Source organism: Lasiodiplodia theobromae (assembly GCF_012971845.1).
Source record: "Lasiodiplodia theobromae strain AM2As chromosome Unknown scaffold_7, whole genome shotgun sequence".
Classification (NCBI taxonomy): domain Eukaryota; kingdom Fungi; phylum Ascomycota; class Dothideomycetes; order Botryosphaeriales; family Botryosphaeriaceae; genus Lasiodiplodia; species Lasiodiplodia theobromae.
The window spans coordinates 846,397-860,020 of record NW_023336563.1 but is presented as its reverse complement, the minus strand read 5'-3'; the positions used below and the strand labels follow the sequence as shown (position 1 = coordinate 860,020).

The 13,624-nt window shown below is 54.6% G+C and overlaps 3 protein-coding genes across 3 annotated transcripts; 1 reads left to right on the top strand and 2 right to left on the bottom strand.

The window, feature by feature from the left end:
• Positions 1-300: 300 nt before the first annotated feature.
• Positions 301-2,226, bottom strand: LTHEOB_2925 (Pyruvate decarboxylase; the record flags this gene model as incomplete). The annotated part of the gene is made up of 2 exons (XM_035511791.1): positions 301-1,425; positions 1,483-2,226. The coding sequence occupies 2 exons, from the start codon at positions 2,224-2,226 to the stop codon at positions 301-303; spliced, it is 1,869 nt and encodes a 622-aa protein (XP_035363651.1).
• Positions 2,227-2,914: 688 nt separating this feature from the next.
• Positions 2,915-3,919, bottom strand: LTHEOB_2924 (Zn-c6 fungal-type DNA-binding domain; the record flags this gene model as incomplete). The annotated part of the gene is made up of 3 exons (XM_035511790.1): positions 2,915-3,343; positions 3,478-3,709; positions 3,768-3,919. 3 exons carry the CDS (start codon positions 3,917-3,919, stop codon positions 2,915-2,917), a joined length of 813 nt encoding a protein of 270 aa, XP_035363650.1.
• Positions 3,920-5,447: 1,528 nt separating this feature from the next.
• LTHEOB_2923 (DNA methylase N-6 adenine-specific conserved site) lies at positions 5,448-7,202 on the top strand (the record flags this gene model as incomplete). Its single annotated transcript, XM_035511789.1, has 3 exons — positions 5,448-5,637; positions 5,715-6,883; positions 6,945-7,202. The coding sequence occupies 3 exons, from the start codon at positions 5,448-5,450 to the stop codon at positions 7,200-7,202; spliced, it is 1,617 nt and encodes a 538-aa protein (XP_035363649.1).
• Positions 7,203-13,624: the final 6,422 nt, after the last annotated feature.

Below are 13,624 nucleotides of genomic sequence, written 5' to 3'. Positions count from 1 at the left end.
TCCAGCAAAGGCCTCCCGCTTATTTCCTATCGCTTCTGATGCGTCTCGTCGCTTATTCTGCTCATCCGACAGGCACACGGCCTGTTTTAAATACTCGTTCGAGCCTCGTCCTCGCCAACAATCCAAAACACCTCTTTTTTCATTCACTTGCTCTCTGCACCTCGATTTCAAAAAATACGCTCAATGACTAGTCTCTCCCCAAAGAAACTTCAGTCACATCCAGCCACTCGCATGCCACACAAACCCTTCGCCCCCGCGGATTGGTGTTGAAAATTCTGATATGCTAACAACATCATCAAACTACTCACCATCCCCCAGCTCACCCGCATTCCGCCTCCTCACATACTCCGCAAACCCAACCAACGACCGCGGCGCATCATCCACCCCCATAACAACCTCCACAACATGCAACCCCCGCCCCCGCCTCACCCGCTCATCACCCAACACGCCCTCCAGCTCGCCCCACGTCCCCACGCGCCACGTGCTGACCGGATACCCGGGGTCGTCGCGCGGCGCGCCGAAGAACCAGGGCGCGTCGCTGTAGCGCCACGGCTGGACGTCGTTGTACGCAGCGTCCGCGCCATGGATGAGGCGCTCGACCGTGTACCCGTCATTGTTTAGGACAAAGACGACGACGGAGAGGCGATTGCGGATGATGTCGCTGAGTGACTGGCACGTCATTTGGAAGCTGCCGTCGCCTGTGAAGAGGATCGTTCGCCCGCTGCTGCGCTGCTGCTGTTGTGGCGCGTCCTCACTTTCGACTTTTGCTGACTCTTCCACCGCAGTTCCCGCATTCCCTGACTCCGCCATACCCGCCGCCGCTGACTTCACCGCCGTCATCCTCTCCCGCTGCGCCAACGCCGCACCCTGCACTGCCGCCAGCGCATAGCCGATAGACAACCAGAGGGCAGAATTGATCAGCGTCGTGTCAGCGGGGAGGACGAGGCTGTGGGCGCCGTACGCCGCGGTGCCCGTCTCGGCCAGGACGATGTCGCCGGACCGCAGGAAGGAGGAGAGACGGATCCAGAAGGATTGTTGGTCGACGAGCGAGCTAGAGTCTGGAAGGGCTTTCGGCAGAGGTTCGCGGGCCGCGGGGAACGGGTCAGAAGTGGCGGGGAGCTGGACGGATGCCAAGCGCTTGAGGATCTTCTGGAGGAGGGGCTTGAGGGCCACGGTCTGGTCGCCGCCCGTCGCTCCAGGCGGCCGCCCTGGTACTTTGCTCCCCATCCTAACCGAATCCTTCTCAAAAGTCACAGTGACGTCCGGGTCCGGCAGCGTGGTGAAGCCGAAAGTGTTGATATCCGAATCGAGCGGGCCGAAGCGCAGCACCAGATCGCAACCCTCCACCCACCTCCGCACCTCCGCCTCCCCCGCCATGCCCGCATACACGCCATGAAAGTTCTCCCGCCCCTCGTCCACGACGCTCTTCCCAAACGGCGTTGTCAGCGTCGCGAACCCCGTCGCCGCAACCAACCCGTTCACCTCGTCCCGCACCCCAAACCTTGCCGTGAAGCCATCCACCAACACCAGCGGCCTCTCCGCCCTCCTCATCGCCGCCACAACCGCCTCAGCCACCCGCTCCACTGCCCCCTCCTCCTCGCTCCCCTCCTCACCACCGCCCAGCGCCAGCAGCGGCCCCGCCGGCTTCTCAACCATAACCCCCACCATATCCGTCGGCACCGCCACATACACCGGCCTCCCGCTCCGCACGCACTCCCTGAGCACGCGATCCACCTCCCGCGCCGCCGTCACGGGGTCATCCAACACCGCCCGCGCCACCGTCACGCTCTCATACACACGCGCGAAAACGCCATGGTCGCCATCGCCCAGCGTGTGGTGCAGGCACTGCCGCGCCGCTTGGCTGGCCCGCGGCGGCGTGCCGACGACGTGCACGAGCGGCACGCGCTCGGCGTAGGCGCCGGCGAGGGCGTTGAGGGAGGAGAGCTCGCCGACGCCGAAGGAGGTGACTAGCGCACCTACGCCGACGGTGGTGGTGTTGGTTTTGGCGCGGGCGTAGCCATCGGCGGCGTAGGCGGCGCAGAGCTCGGTGGCGTTGCCGACCCAGCGGAGGTTGGTGGACTCGGGGGTGATGAAGTCGAGGGCGGTGAGGGTGTAGTCGCCCGGCACGCCGTGGACGTGGCGGATGTTGAGGTCGGAGGAGAGGCGGGTGAAGAGGTATTGGGCTAGGGGGATGCGGTCGGGGGTTTGGTGGTTGTCGTTGGCCATGGTGGGGATGGGGAGATGCTGGGGTTGCTTGTGGGATGGGAAGGGGAGAGACAGGAGGGTTTTCGTTGACCAGAGATTAGATATCTTACTGTGGAGGATGAGACAGTCTATATGATGGAATATCCCATCATCGATGCAGTATGACTCTTGTGCGGAGAGTTCCCAATTCGGATTGATTCCATCACCACCCCAGTTCTCCGATTACTCCGGCCACTCCGATGACGACAACAACACCCGTCTGAGTGGGCCTGGTGTGGAGCGATAAGCTGACTTTCCCTAGATTGAGGATATGATCAACGGTTTCTCTCACTCTGTATGGGAATGCAATTGCCGTCAACTCCGGAAACTTACGTGTGGCGAGTAGCAGCAAGGGTGGCAGCGGGAAAGGTTGTCCAGAAACCAGAGCGGCATTCACCGAAGTATCGAGAAAGTCCGAATCCTCACTGTTAATCAGTTCCAGTTGCAGAGCGCCGAGGAAGGAGGCTGTGGCAAATCTCATGGGCAGGAATGCGATCGGGATGTTGAAGCTGCTGCCGTTTGCTGAGGACCACTAGCGGCCAAAAGCTCTTCTTTGATCGTCTTGCCTCACCCGGGCACGCCCGTTCGTATTACTCCGCATCTAGCGCATCTTTCATTTCCTGCTGAAGCTGATCCACACCCATAGGAGCGGCGTGTAAAGTCAACAGCATCACCTATCCTGCAACAACGTCGGATGCACCGCCAAACTCGCCCAAAACCCCTGCTCAAACTCCCACGGCTCAAAATCGATACACGCGTTCCAATCATCCAGCGTCACATCCGTAACGCTCCCCACACCACTCACATCCATCTGCCCCTGCTGTCCCCCCGTCTGTTGCTGCCCCGCGGGTTGCTCCGGCGACCGCCACACCACCATCAGCGAATCCAACAAACTCTGCATAGTGCTCGTCGCGCGCGTAAACAGCGCAAAATTCGGCTCGCCCGCCTGGATCAGCGCCCCCGCGCGTATCTCGGCGACCAGCACGCTCAGGTCCTGCACCATCTTCGACCGCGACAGGCGCGCGATGCCGCTGCTGATGGCGGAATTGAGCAGCGCGAGGGAAATGACGCCCGCGGCTGGGAGGCCGAATTGCGCGACCTGAATACGGTCCGAGGTCAGCGGTGGCGCGTAGGGGTGGGGGGAATGGGGTAGCTGAGGGGTGAACGACATGCCTTCCAGATGAGCGAGGTGCCAGAATTGACGAGGCGTTGGCGGAGGATGATGACTTCGACGACGAGCGAAAGCATCTCGCCGGCGGTGGCGAGGATGGACTGGTCAGGCTCGGTGGTTTTCTGGAGGGAGATGAGGCCGAGGAGGAGGAGGGTGTGCAGGTAGTCGAGGCGGGTGCCGACGAGGAAGTCGCGCTCGAAGGGGCTGAGGTGCCGGCAGTCTTTCAGGCTGGTCTGCAGCTTGAAGTGGGGCGGTAGGTCTTCCCACTGTTTCTCGACTTTTGAGCGGATCGCACTGTCAGAGACGACAGGTCAGTTTGGCTGATCATCGTCGGCGCTGTGTTGTCCCCTACTTCACTCTTTCTCCGTGATGGCCGGACGATCGGTGCCGGTAGAGCTCCAGTATCTCCTCTTTGAGGCAGGCAAAGCGGGCGGCGCAGCGGGTATCTGCGGTGTAGTTGATAGGCTCTTCTTGGGTTGTGTCGTCATCCTGACTGGATTGCATATTGCTATGTGCTGATCCCCAAAGGTTTGGAACATTCGCCGGTAGCTGCAAATTGCAGTACGCCTTGATGATTCGGGGTGGTCGTCCGAGGAAGATGGCGAAATTCTTGTCAGCGGCGTAGATTCTTGCGAAGACAGCTTTCCGCAACTCGGCGATGAAAGGAGGAACGTCAGGGACGTTGTCATGGGGTATCTCGTGGTAGCCAAGGGCATAAAGAGAGCTTGACAGATCTCCTACCCTTCTCCAGGAGTGATAACCTGATTATGTGAGTCAAAAGCCATTGCGATGCGTGGTATGACTAACTCTGATCTCCGTCAACCTGGGAGTGTATGACGCAGTTTTCGTACTGCAAAACCAGTTGCAAGTCGTTGAGGCAATCGGCCGCAAGGCAGGCCTCGAGACAGCAATCCCCAATGTAGGTTACTGACCTGATTAGATCCCACCGTTGTCCGGCCCTAGTATAGAGGGCAGGGAAGGAAGGGGTATCTATTGCAGCTCTGCTTGCAGCGCTAAAAAAGATGCCGAGAACCTCCCAACGCAAGGCTTCGCCAAACAGTTGTGAGAAAAAGTCTTCCACACTAGTATTGCTATGCAATATCAGCGGCCTGCTGGCATTTTCAGTGAGGGGGCCCGCCTGTTCCGAGACCCAGTCATTGGATGCGTTCGCTGCTTGAACCACAACCTCCGAAAAAGGGATAACGAATGGCTCAGCTAAAGGAAGGTTTGTCCCTTGGTCGAGCCAGACAAATATTAGAGATTTCAAGTCAGCAAGCTCTGTTGGGCTGAATTGCCTTAGTGCATCAATTGCTTTCTCGACGACAGCGGTATCCTTTGGCATGCGGCTATGAGTGGAGGATTGCAGAGTATCATGCAGATGAGCATCAGAACTGCGCAAAGCAAAAGATGACACCTTATTGAAAATGGCCGAATGGCTAGAAGAACCGAGGAAGCCTGGATTCGGATACGGTTGTGGTTGCGGTGAAGTAGCCGGTGTGGAGTCTCTCCGGGTTGATTCCCTGGCGCGCCTACAAGCTGGTTGATATTGCGCTATATGAAACAAACTTTTAACGGTAAAGCTTACTGGTGCTGTAGCTTCCGGCGTTTGAAAGGCTGGTTCCTGTAAACGCAGCGGTTTCCCTGGCCACGGTCTTGGCACCGGGCACAGGTGGGTTTCTCATGGCCACACGCAAGCTTTGCACGTCGGCATGGATCACACGCGGCCAGTCTGGTACTCATGCTGGCAGCGAAGATATCGGAGAATCTGACGGAGAGAAATCTTCTCCACGGAGTGTGGAGAAGAAGCGGTGTTTTAACCTGGGGTGACAGCCCCCACTTTCGCCGATCCGATTGAACCCAAGCTCCGAACACGCCGGTCCGATGTAGTCTTACTCCGAGTACGCCGATGTGTCCGACGACTGACAATCGTCCATGGAACAATCCTGTCTTCAACAAAAACTCATCCCATAAATATCCAATTGAAGCTCTCTTTCAGAGACAACATTGTTCTTCACCATATTTCCCTCTCACCATGCCCGCTACAGCTCGCGGCGACGGAGTATCCGATGAAAAGTCCAAGAACGGGGATTCTTCAAATTCACACCTTCAACCACATCGAAAGGAAGTTAGCCCGACGCAATGGGGGGTCGCTGCGCCGTGTAGCAGCGAAACCTTCAAAACTCGCCGTCATGACCACAAACCGCTGGCTAAAAACTGGGATCGTAAGTATTCCTTCTTTTTCACCATGATGAGTCTTTGGCTTTGCTTCTGATGCCCCTTTCTGATTTCCTTTCCTTAGACCGCTTGACCCCCGAATCAGCAAGTCGAACCGGCTCCTCCCTCAAAGCCGCCTTCAAGCACCTCCAAAATCCGGACGTCATATCCCTAGGCGGCGGCCTCCCACCAAGCGACTACTTCCCCCTCTCAGCCATAACCCTAACCGTCCCACCCCTCAACCCCTCCCCCCAAACCGACGCCAACCCCGCAACCCCAGCCCCCCACCACCACCTCCACGCCACCAAACACGACCTCTCGCACACCCTCAGCCCCTACGACCTCACCACCGCCCTCAACTACAGCCAATCCAACGGCTCTGCCCCGCTCCTCCGCTGGCTAACCGAGCACACCGAACACCTCCACAACCCGCCCTATGCCGACTGGGCATGCACCGCGACGATCGGCAACACGTCTGCGCTGGACATGGCGCTGCGCATGTTCGCGCGCCGCGGCGACGCCGTCCTGGCCGACGCGTACACGTTCTCCTCGGCCGTCGAGACGGCGGCGCCGATGGGGGTGCGCTTCGTCGGGGTCGACATGGATGAGCAGGGCATGGTGCCGGGGAGTTTGAGGCGGGTGCTGGAGACGTGGGAGGAGGGGGCAAGAGAGGGGGAAAGAGGAGGGGCGCGGAGGCCGGGGTTGTTGTATGTGGTGCCGACGGGGCAGAATCCGACGGGGGTGACGCAGGGGGTGGAGAGGAGGAGGGAAATTTATCGTGTCGCGCAGGAGTGGGATTTGATCGTTTTGGAGGACGATCCGTATTACTTTTTGCAGCTGGATCTGCCGGGGACCGGAGAAGGGGCCGGCAGGGGCCCGCGTACGCCGGAGCAGCTGCTTGAGAGGCTGGTGCCGTCGTACTTGAGCATGGATACGGATGGGAGGGTGGTGCGGATGGATTCGTTCAGCAAGGTCGTCTTTCCGGGGGCGCGGGTCGGGTGGATCACTGCGTCGCAGCAGATTGTGGAGCAGTACAAACATCACGCCGACGTCTCGACGCAAGGCCCGGCCGGGCTGAGCCAGCTAGCGCTTTTCAAGCTGCTGGATGAGCATTGGGGCCACGCCGGCTACCTGAGCTGGTTGCTGCATATTCGGAGCGAGTACACGAGGCGGCGGGACTTTACCATCGAGGCGTGCGAGCGGTATTTGCCCGCCGGTATTGTCAGTTGGAAGCCGGCTGAGGCTGGCATGTTTGTAAGTGCGAAGCAACATCCGGTATCGTGCCAAGCAGCATGCTGACTTTTATTGGACGCAGCAATGGCTGAAGGTGGATTGCAGTAGCCATCCCCATGTTAAATCCAAAACCGCCGCCGAGATCGAAGAAGAAGTCTGGCTTGAGAGCATCAAACGAGGAGCCCTTGTGGCCCGAGGTAGCTGGTTCCGTGTACCGGACGATAGACCGCATCGTGATGTCTACTTCCGGATCACATTTGCGGCCGCTTCACTCGACAAAATTGCCGAGGCTGTTAGACGTTTTGGGAATGCCGTACACGAGTTATTCCATAGAGGATAGAAGAGTTGGACAAGGCTGTGCTTTGGTGGAGAAGGCGAGATGGTCGGGCAGCGATGCGTCATACGCGTAAGCGCCCAGTCTGTTATGCATTCTGTGTATTGGTGCCAGTCCAGACATCCGCATGGGCGGGGCAACCTCAGCTCTTGGCAACAAGGCTATACAAGCCACTCCGGCAGAATCGGAAGATGAATCAATCAATCAATCAGACACATCATTCCCTTACAGCCTCGCTTGATCCCACTTCTCCTCTTCCGATATCATCGTCTCTTTCCAGAATCCCGCTCCTTGCCCGTCATACAAGCTTCTAGAAATATTTCACTCTGTGCATTCATCTTCTCAGTATGGGCGATGGGCTCGACAACTTGCCTTCCGACATCCTGATGCTCCTTTGTATCAGCCTTGCATTCTTTGCCTACTCCCATGAGATCCTGGAAAGACACTCTACGAAGTGCCGCGGCTGGTTTCATCTGCGAAGCCCCTTCACCGAGCCGCCGAATAATCGGGTTGCACGCATATGGAGCTACACATTTCGGTCTATTCCTGCTGTCGCCTCGATTGTGTGCATGTGTTTGGAACTGCAGCCAGTCTTGACGCGAACACCATGGCTTACCGCTGAAGGGAACGCTTGCTGGGCCCAAGGTCAGACAATGGCTCTAGACGCCGAGAGTTTCATGAACCCCGACATTGGTGGCATCGGCGTCCATTTGGGCCTTGCGATCCTTCCTTGGATATCCATTGCCGCTCTGATCTATGGGCGCTCGCACGGGTGTGAATCGGGAATCAAAGAGCTTTGTATACAGAATCTCGTCAGTAAGTCGGTTTCGAGACTAATTTTTCTGCACGAACTGACCTAATTTTTGATCTGATATACCTCGTCATCAACATCGCCTTTGACTCTAATAACTTATCCTTTCCGGAACTGCTTATCGCTTGTGCGTCAATCGACTGTGTCAGTGCAGCCGTCTCGATGAGCCTTTCCGACAAACGAGTGCTTGCATCCCGACTTCTCGTCCACACCTGTGTTCTAGTCCAGCTATGTGCCTTCGCAATTTCAGCAAAAGCTTTGCATAGTTTCTACGCGTCGGATCAGACCATTTCAGGCCGTTGCGAGTTTCAGATGTTCTGGTCAGTGCCTTTTGCTTCCTCTGAAGGCGTCCCTCGAGGATTCTGGCTCCACTTTGCCTGGCGCCTTTTGGTATGGGCGCACAATGCCTATCTTGCACTTATTTTTACTGGACCGTTTCATCGAGCCGAGAATATCAGCCGCAAGACCTTGATGGAAAAGATCAAAGATGCGAGCTGCACTGCTCCATATGCTCCAGAGCAAATAAACCCTACTCTAGAGGAAAACTCTGATCGAATCCGCGAAATCCGAGTTGAAAACGTCTATCTACAATACGAGTTCGATAGATTGCCAGCTACCGTTTTCACCAAATATCTCGAACACGCATTTACCATCCTAGTTGCTTCGGTATCTTTGCATGGTCTTTCCAGGGATTTTAGAGGCAAATCGAGGCTACTACACATGGATTGGGGCCAGAGGACGCCTCTCATTGTCTGCCTGATAGGCATTATCCTCTTCACCTACGCTCAAGCAAGGAATTTTGGCGAAAACTCATTGGAACGCCTCTGGGAGGTCGAACTCGTTACGGGAGCGTATCCTAATAGCCCTGACCACCCGGATGACTACCCATCATGGGCTCGGCCGACTCCTACATCTGCCTGGAGTCTCCGCTTCTTGCAACACAAGTGGTGCGTCGTGAAGATGCAGCGGAGGCTGTCAACACTTCTAGGCCCAGACTATCCCCGTCACAGACCAATCAGCCCCACCGAAGGACTCAGTCAGTCATGGTGGGATATCTGGAAAAATCCATTTTCTGAAAGTGACCAGCTTCCTGACGATCGGATCGAGGCTCAGACTAGGAGACTTTGGGCAGAGTTTGACTTGCTTGGACCTTCTGGTATCCGCGAAGCCCTCCTTAATGGAGCAAGGATCAATGAAGATCACGATGATGATAATCGAACTGTTCTTCTACGACTGCTCAACGCCAACCAATGCCACACAAGAATTGTCGCGCTGGCACTCCTCATGGGAGCCCACACCAATGTTCTTCTGTCCGAGAACAACGATGGTCTCTTTCATTTCACTCCTCTGGATGTAGCTTCCGGGAGAGGCCACGCGAACGCAGCTCGCTATTTGCTTGACCATCGTCCCGGGATATCCGATACCGGAACAGCTTTGATCGGTGCTGCCAGGAACGGACATGTTGACACTGTGCGCTACCTACTTGAGCATGGCGCAGATGTTCATGCCCGATGTAACAGAACGGGAGAGACCGATTTGATTGCTGCCGCTAGAAACGGACATGTTAATACTGTGCGCTGCCTGCTTGAGCATGGCGCAGATGTCCATGCCCGATGTGGCATAACAGGCGAGACGGCTTTGATTGCTACCGCTAGAAACGAACATGCTGACACTCTGCGATACCTGCGTAATCATGGTGCAGGTGTTCACGCCGAACGTAATAAAACAGGCTATAGGGTGTTAATGGCTGCTCTAAAACCAGGACATGGGGATGTGCTCAGATTACTGTCTAGGAGCGACTTCGGCATCAGCATCAACGCTCAATCTGACGGAGGCACTGAATGCACCAACTTTGATTATACTTGGAGTGACGGCGGCAAAAGAGCAGCACTTTACGGGGTCTCTGATGACGGTAATCATGATTTCATGACCATGGTGACCGCCGTCAGGCGCAACCATAAAGGGGACACAGCTTTGCATCGAGCTGCTTGTTCGAACTCTTTGGAGGCTCTCGAAATCCTGCTCGATTGCCCTGAAGTCTATATCCAGGAGCGAACTCTTTCAGGGGACACTGTTCTGATTGTGGCCATCCGCGATGGTGTTCCGGCTCTGGCGGCTGACATGGTCCGACTCTTGCTGCAAAGATGCCCGGAATTGGCAAGCTTGTGCAATTACGTTGGGAAATCAGCCTTGGACTTTTGTCTGGAACGAACACCAAACGGCGATGCAACATACCCCACAAAAGAACTAGGAGATGAGCCGGAACAAAACTTAAACGGCGATACAGCAATCCTCGAATCTTTACTGGAATACCACGAGCACAATGTTGTCGGGCTCGATTGGGAAAAGACTTGGAACCGCCAGATCAAGCAATGGGAAGAGATGAGTTGGTATTCACAGCTTCAGGCTATCTTGATGAAACCCGTGGGTAATTCCAAGTGGCCGATTCATCAAACATGGGATGTTTTATCTGCTTCTGAGAAGCATCTTCATGAAGTAGATGAGAATATCCCTGAGAGTCCCTACATCAAGCTGCAACTGCCGTCACGCGGAACGTTGCAAGCTCTGCGCGTTCATCGAATCGTTTTTCGGATCGTTTCCAATGACCAAGGTAATTGAAACTATACGCAGACATCAGAAATTGAGTGTAGTATTGACACAACCTAGGCTTCAGCGATTATCCGGAAACGCAAAACTCATATACTGGTTCTCGGACGTGTTTTGAGGCCAAAATTGAGAAACCGAACCAGCAACATGACGTACTTAAAAGACGCATTGTCCGGAATCTACATGCAGTAGCAGCAAAACAGCAGCGCACGGTTATCTGGGATGAACGAGACAAGACACCTACTCTCAAAGATTGGCTGGATGGAATTGAAGCTGGTGATGAAATCCAAATTCTTCCTAAGGGAAGCCATCTCAACTGGTTCAATATAGTTCATGAGGCCGAAGTAACAGTATTCTATTCGTGGGAACCTGCTACGGCATAAAGATATCAAGTAGAGCGTAGATATTTTAGTGCTTTCGGTTCATCTTTGGAAATTGAGATTGCTTGCACCACATGCCTTACCATTCATATTTGAATCAATTACAATCAAACTTCTAGTTTATCTACATTCCATTGGTAAGTAGCCTAAGGAGTTTTTTATTTAAATAATTAAGCGTTCGTAGTATGGAGCTATAGAATATGGCGAATCCAACAATATCGACTACAATGCTAACACTCTCTGTTAACCACTACGCTGATGTTCTATTACGGGAGAATTACCAAACCCAACCCATATACGGCTTTTTGTGCTTTGATAGAGAAGAAGATGTTTCATGCCAGTTTAACCAAGTGACCTTCATATGATTTACAAGGGTTGGACAGTGATCCTCGAATGCCTTATCTTTTCTTTTTTTTTAAAAAAAAAACAACGTATGAGTAGTTGAAGCTATCGTCCGGACGTGCGTGTAGAATTTTTAATTCGACATTCTCATCCGGACGATAGCTTCAACTACCCATGATATGAGCAAAAAACAAATCCACGTTAGTCATGGGCTGCGAGAGGGGACTGTACCTGGCGATGCGGCACAGCAATCTTGGTTGTGCTTGCACTTGACAACGCACACCGCTGGCAGATGTATCTAATAATAGAGCAGTCTAGGCAACAAGGTGGGGCAACGCGAGCTCTTGGCAGTTTAGAGGGAATCACTTAAACACGCCATGCCCTTTTGCGTTTCTTGTTTCCATCAGCCAAAAACACGACAAAAAGAAAATGAGAACCAGGCACTGTCTCTGCGCCATTTGCGGCGGGCCGCTTAGGGCGAGCAGAGCCAGGATCTCTGCAACGCCGCGTACGGCTGGATTCCTCCGGCGTCAGGAACGGCGCCAGCGAGAGGGAGAGAGTACCTCCGGAGATTCCGATCCCGACAGCCAGTATGATTCAAGTGAGGAACGGACTTATGATCCAGAAATCTTAAGCGACGTCCAAAGAAGATGGTTGGACACTGTGCACGCTATCGGATACAATCCGGCGTCGCCGCACGTCGATAAGCATGTTAAGCATTCCATTCTGTCACTGCTCCTCCTCCTAACGCGACGCAGGGTATTCATTACCCCTCCCGGACGTCCTTCATTTCATGTGAGTCTCCTAATTTTAGCCAGAACAAAAGAAAAGAAAAATCTTCTCCAGGCTAACAGACGAGGACTGTCAAGGAGTCTTTTTGGCCAAGTCATAATTCGTGTATGGTCCATGGATACTCCTCGACCAACCAGAAGTTAACCGATACATTCTAGATCGGAATGCTTGCGAAAGATTCATGAAAATGTAAGTAATTGACGGTCATGTAGACGGAGTTGACCTTGGGCCGTAGGTATATTACGGAAAGTCTCGCGTCTGTGGAGGTCTATCCATTTCATTGGTGCTGCTTCGAACTGCTTCTCAAGACAATCACGGGCACTACAGACATGGATCAGCTTGACAAAGACACTCTTTACAATGTCATGTCCGAGTTGGAACGGCGAGGGCATCTAGCCTTAGCCTTGGACTATGGCCACCCGGAGCCAAACGTTAAGGAAGACCGCTGGATGACCCGGGCGGGAGAAGAAGCGAGTAAAACCCTGCCGGAAAATCTCCCTAGTTCCTATCTAACTTTTTTCTACTATTTCAGATTTTGGTAACCAACCCGATCGAGAACCCCGGCCTCATGGAATATGTCCGAGCCAGCTTAGCCAAGCACGCAGCAGGTTCTTCGCCCTGGGGGGACTTTGCACATCTTCGGCACAAAGTCCAACGGGACCCGTTTGCTCTCATTCCCTATGATGTCCTCGACCATTGTGTCAGCTTTCTCCCAGACGAATCGCTTTTTGCACTGTGCCAGGCGTCACTGTCCGTAAACTCCGCATTAGACGGTGGCTTTTGGGCACAGCGTATGCGCGAGAGCATGCCCTGGTTTTTCGAAGCACTGGATCTTCTCCAGGACGCAACGTTTATGAGCGCCATCGACCCCCGGCGCATGTTTATGTGCTTGGACAAGATGACGCAGCCTCAACGCGGACTGCGGGGGGTGCTCACGGGCATAGCGAATCGTCGTCGCATCTGGGGCGTCTGCGCTCAGCTGGCCGACAGGTATCACAAAAAGTTGCCCCGACTCCACAATCAATGTAGGAAGATGGCGGTGAAAGGGGATAGCGACGAGGAGGAGGAGGAGGCACAATCGATCATGGCTAACGCAACGATCCCCAATATGCCACGGATTCGTGAGGATCCCTATTACAATCTTTGGATAAGAAAAGGACAGAAAAAACAGGTCAACACCATCAGCACGCAATGGATTCGCGCGTGGGAGGAAGTCGGCGCTCCAGGAACCGCCGTGGAGACGGCTTGGAACAAACACAACTGCTTCACCGGCATGGCTGTCGAAATCCGAGGTGAGCTGCGTCGGTTCGGCAGCGGTTGGAAAGGCGAAGTCTGTAGGCGGGAGCTGCCGGCGGGAGTTTGGATCGATGGCCTCATCTTGTATATCACGTACATGACTGGGAAAACTGAGAAGACTGACAAGACTGGGAAGCGTCGTCGCAGCCTTTCCCCGGATTCTAGGGAAGGTTACTACTATGTGGCGGGCGTTGAGGTAC